The 5,426-nt window shown below is 42.5% G+C and overlaps 1 protein-coding gene across 1 annotated transcript in view; it reads left to right on the top strand.

The window, feature by feature from the left end:
• brk1 (BRICK1 subunit of SCAR/WAVE actin nucleating complex) overlaps window positions 1-5,426 on the top strand; it is a 15,890-nt gene that overhangs the window by 8,873 nt on the left and 1,591 nt on the right. Inside the window, exon 2 of the mRNA XM_020510378.2 lies at window positions 3,663-3,745. Within this exon, the coding sequence (XP_020365967.1) occupies window positions 3,663-3,745 (83 nt within the window). The remainder of the gene's footprint in view (window positions 1-3,662; window positions 3,746-5,426) is intronic.

Genomic DNA, 5,426 nt, shown 5'->3' with positions numbered 1-5,426 from the left:
GCAGGGCTGGATGAACACAGCAGGCCAAGCAGCATCATAGGAGCAGATGCTGCTTGGAGCCTCTCTGCTCCTATGATGCTGCTTGGAGCCTCTCTGCTCCTATGATGCTGCTTGGAGCCTCTCTGCTCCTATGATGCTGCTTGGCCTGCTGTGTTCATCCAGCCCTGCACCTTGTTGTCTCGGATTCTCCAGCATCTGCAGTTCCTACTATCTCTGATACAATTTGTGTCAATCTCCCTTAGTCTTGTGAACCTTGCAGCTCAGAAAGCAGAAGGTTTTCCAAAAGAACTGGAGAAGAAGAAAAGAGGTCGATAGACCGAATTGAAAAGCCAATGACTTGAAGAGCCATTGGACTCAAAGTTAACTCTGTTTCTCTCCCCACAGATGCTGCCACACCTGCTAAGTTTTTTTTCCGGTCTGTTTTTATTTGAAAAGTCATCATTTGGTGGTCTTGCACAGACCAGCCATCATCCTCACACAAAGAGGGGTTAATAACGTTGGCCACGGGTGTAATTTCAAGCCCATTTTTAAAGCTGTACATTCTGTCTTTCATTTCTGGAGTGTGCCTTAATTTAGTTTATCCACTATTATCTACAATCCACTGTTATCAATAATTTGCAGTTTCTTGTTTGCGCCCCTTTGAAAAAGCAATCTCTTTTGATTTCCTTTTGACACTTGAGTTATTTGAATTAACATTTTAAAGGCTCATGTTGCTAGGCAACGAGACACAAGATGCTAGAGATTCACATGATTCGTCCAAGGCTTTTCTTCTCTATTCCTTACAAACATTTAGCTATCCTTTTGCCCTCTTTACCCCTCATGCAGCAATATTGTTGAGTATACTGAATACATCAGTATCGGTACTCTGAGAAAAGTCTTTTGTAAGCTAATGCATTAATGCTGTGCCATTATGCTTTAGGTGTGATGTTGTTAATTTGTCTTCTCAAACTATCTTCACCGTCATTCCTAGGGCTTCCACGCTGCAAGTGAACATAACACACAAATTTCATAAAGTTGTATTTTGTACTGGATTTAATTGAAATTCTAACAATGTTACTGATTACTGAACGCAACCTTTAAATACCTTGTGCTGCATATTTTGTCTGTTTGGAAAATGTAGCCCCCACACAGTGCACATCTCAAGCAGTAGGTGTTTGCTTTGGTCATGAGAATAAGCTGTGGTGCATTCAAATAAGTTGTGTTCCCATAGTCAATGGCTGAGGGTGGTTTTTAAAGCGCACTGGTGCTACTGCTTTTAGTTCCAGGTGCACTAGGTTCACAATTGAATTGGCAGCCCAAAGTAAACTTGCTGGATTCTCTTGCTGTCAGCTTTCGGGGAGATGTTTAACTGAGATGCTGTCTGTACGATGGCTCGTTAGTGCTGGGAGGCAGCAGCACTAACCAGTGACCTGAGTTCCATTCCAGCTTTGGGCCACTGTACACACACACACACACACACACACGAGCACGCACGCACACACACACTCTCCCCGTGTCTGCATGGGGTTTGGCTGGGCACCCCAGTTTCCTCCCACAGTCTAAAGGTATGCAGATCAGGTGGATTGGCCAAGCTACATTGCCCCAAGTGTCCAGGAATGTGCAGGCTAGGTGGATTAGCCATGGGAAATGCGGGTTTACAGGGATAGGATGGGGTGGTGGGTCTGAGTGGGACGCTGTCCAGAAAGTCAGTGTGGACTTGATGGGCTGAATGGCCTCTTTCCACTCTTTAGCGATTCTATGATCTGTTGCCTCAGGGCATGTTCCCTCTAAGCCCTGTGACTGTACAGCAACACAAAAGTTCCTGCACAGACCATGCACAGGCTGTGCAGTTAAACAAGTTTACCTCACACTCCCAAAAATAACTCTTAATTTTGTTGTAAAATAAAAACAAAATGCTGCGGACGACATTGAGAATACTGTGTACAGTTTTAGTCCCCTTACTTGAGGAAGGATGCAATTGCATTGGAGGCAGTTCAGAGAAGTTTCACGTGATTAATTCCGAAGGTGAAAGGCTTGTCTTGTGAAGAGAGATTGAAAAGTTTAGGCATATACCTGCTAGAATTTTTAGAAAAATGAGATGAGATCTTATATTCTTACGGAATCTAGAATCTGAAGTAAAAACAAAGTGCTGGAGAAACTCGGGTCTGGCAGCTCCTGTGTTGAGCGAAGGAGAGTTAATGTTTCGAGTCTGATATGATACAGCAGGGAAACAGACCCTTTTGGTCCAACCAGTCCATGCCGACCACGATCCCAAACTAAACTCGTCCCACCTGCCTGAGTCTGGCCCATATTCCTCCAAACATTTCTTATTCATGTACTTACCTAAATGCCTGTTAAACATTGTAACTGTACCTACGTCGGCCACTTCCTCTGACAGTTCGTTCCACATACAAACCACTCCGTGTTTTTTTTAGAACAAAATTGCCCTCATGTCTTCTTTAAATCTTTCTCCTCGCCTTAAAAATATGCTCCCTAGTTTTGACATTCCCACCCTAGGGAAAAGACGCTTGCCATTCACACTATCTATACCCCTCATGATTTTATAAACCTCTCTAAGGTCATCCATCAACATCCCACCCTTCAGTGAAAGAAGTCCCAGCCTCTCCTTATAATTCAAGCCCCATTCCTGGCAACATCCTAGTAAATCTCTCCAGCTTAGTAATATCCTTCTTATAACAGGGAGACCAGAACTGACCACAATACTCCAGAGAGGCCTCACCAGCATCCTGTACAACCTCTTTATAGACTCTTTAGAATGTTTTTGTTCCTCTCAGGAGGATGTGAAAGATCCCATAGCCCTATCTCAAAAAAAAAGCAGGGCTATTCTCCCCAGTTGCCTGATTTTTAACAGTTGTTATTTTGTTACTGTTTTTGAGTCCTTGCTTACATGCAAATTGGTTCGCTGGCTTTCTACTATTACAGGTAATTCTGCTATAACAAGTGTTTCGTTAACGCGAATTCACTGTAACACGATTGATGAATAGTGGACGCTGTTTGGATAACGTGAACTTTCTGCTGTACAGGTGTAGAGATTTCCCTACAATGTGATTTTTCTATGATTATTTTCTATAGCGCAAGGTCACACAAGATCGCAACTGTTGTGTTGCGAACCACCTGTACTGCAGGGACAAAGCTTCAAAAGTATTAAATTGGTTGTAAAATACTTTGGATCATTTGGATCATTGAGGTTGTGAGAGACATGATGTAAATGCAAGTCTAGAATGAAACTGGTTGGCTGGTTGTTTTAAAGCACTTAACATGTTTACTGTGGTATTGCTGGCAAATCTGGTACATAATATAGACCAAAATGGATTTGAGGTGAATTTTTTTCACACAGAGGGTGGTTCGTATGTAGAATGAACTGCCAGAGGAAGTGGTGGATGCAGGTACAGTTACAAAATTTAAAAGGCATTTGGATAAGTGCATGAATAAGAAAAGTTTGGGGGGGTGGGGGCCAAATGCAGGCAGGTGGGACTTGTTTGGTTTTGGAACATGGTCGGTGTGGACTGGTTGGACCAAAGGGTCTGTTGCTATGCTGTATGACTCTGTGACTCTGTAACTTGGATTTAGTGTCGGGGTTAATTTGTAGTATAGTGCCGTCGAAAGGAATACTTTGTTATACTGAAAAGTAAAGTGTGGCATTTTTATTTTCATTTGTGCAGACATGTCCTGCCGTTCACGGTTAGCTACGTTGAATGAAAAGCTGACAGCATTAGAGCGAAGGATCGAGTACATCGAGGCAAGGGTAAGAGTTTAATGTTTAACAAATAAATTACATCGAGAGAAAATGTTTAATTCAGTGTTGTCAGATTTGAGGAGATGTTTTCCTATATTTGAGCCTGTTCGTGGGCATGTAAAATCCATTCGCATCGACCCAGGAAGCTCATGAGTGTGGTTGATAGAGGGCATTTCACTTTCATCACTTGATAGTGTAGAACTTGAGCATCTCTGGAAGGAAAAAAACACACATTTTGGTAAAGCTTTTCAACTTGCAGTCATTTTATAAATGTTGCATTCTCCCCAAAACTGGTATTCTTGCAAATAGTCCTGGTGAGTGCAAGATAAAAATGTTTTTTCCTGACAGTATTCAATTTTATTGCCACTTTATGAAGTGCTTCAGTGTATTGCTTTGGATATGGGTATTCAGAATAATACTAAATGACTTTTTGCTTCGCTTGCAATATTCTTAACCTTGGAACTGGGAATAGATCCTACAAACCTTTTGAGCCGTTCAATAAAATCATGGCTGACCTTTGAACTCAAATTTCCTTGCCAACCAATCCCCAAATCTCTGATGCCGTTAAGAGTCCAAAAATCTACTAACATCAGTTTTGAATATGTTCTTGTCTGATCTCTGGGTTCAGGAACTCCAGCAGTTCTCAGCCCTCTAGTGTAAAGAAATTCTCATTTCAATCTGAAATGAATGACCTCTTATCCTGAGACGATGCCCCATACTTTCTCCAAACACCCCAGTTCTTGATTCAGCAGCCCCTGCACAATAAACCCGGAGTCTCTGACTTTTTTTTTAAATTAACTAATAGTAATGGTTCAAATTACCCCGAGTGAGGCAAGGTGACAAAGGATCAAAACGTTTGCTGAAACTTATGAAAAGGCAGTGAAAGCTTACTAACTGGTAAGGAGGACTTGTCAAACTCCAACCAAAACATGATCCACGAGGAACGATGATGCACCTCAGCCCCTCCAGTGCCCAGTGTTCATAGGATGCCTGTACTGTGTCAGTGGACTCTACATGCTCCCTCTGTGTGGATACTCAAGTCCAGATGTAAGTATGGAAGAAGGGCAAACATTGGAGCCCCCCAACTCCCCTCATGACCTGTTACTGGCCACTTTGTCCATGCCTAGGAGCAGGTTCATGAGGAGATCCTTTGACCTGCCTGTCCTTCTCTGCACATACTGCCTGTAGATCAGGAATGTGGAGCTGAAGGGCAGCCAAACGTTTGAAAGCAGACCCTTTTTTGAAATTAAAAAAAAAAGACAAGGTGGGGGACTGTGAACAAAAGCATTCTTAATAAATGTGGAATACTGTTTCCTCCAGGTCACAGAAACTGTATGTGGTGCCTGTGTTTCTACCCCGTTTCTGAACCTTGCAATACGTTTATATTTGAAGTCTGGAACCATGGATAAGAAATGAACCATTTCACATAGACACCCAGTGTCAGCATCCATCATTTCTTCAGATGCAGCATCTGTAGCCCCAGAAAAGAACAGGAGGCAGTGGCTGAGTGATACTATAGCAGACGGTGGAATTTGAATTCAGTAAAAACCTAGAATGAAAGAAGACCCCAGTGATGACCATAATTAGATGGTCCACTGGAAACTGTTGTGGAAAAAAGAACATCCAGTTCATTAATAAGATATAACACAGTGTGGAGCTGGAGGAACACAGCAGGCCAGGCAGCATCAGC

The sequence above is a fragment of the Rhincodon typus genome, unplaced genomic scaffold, assembly GCF_021869965.1.
Source record: "Rhincodon typus isolate 14 unplaced genomic scaffold, sRhiTyp1.1 hic_rhity00000689, whole genome shotgun sequence".
NCBI lineage: Eukaryota > Metazoa > Chordata > Chondrichthyes > Orectolobiformes > Rhincodontidae > Rhincodon > Rhincodon typus.
Note: the sequence above shows the minus strand (reverse complement) of the source record. Positions and strands in the feature narration are given on the sequence as shown.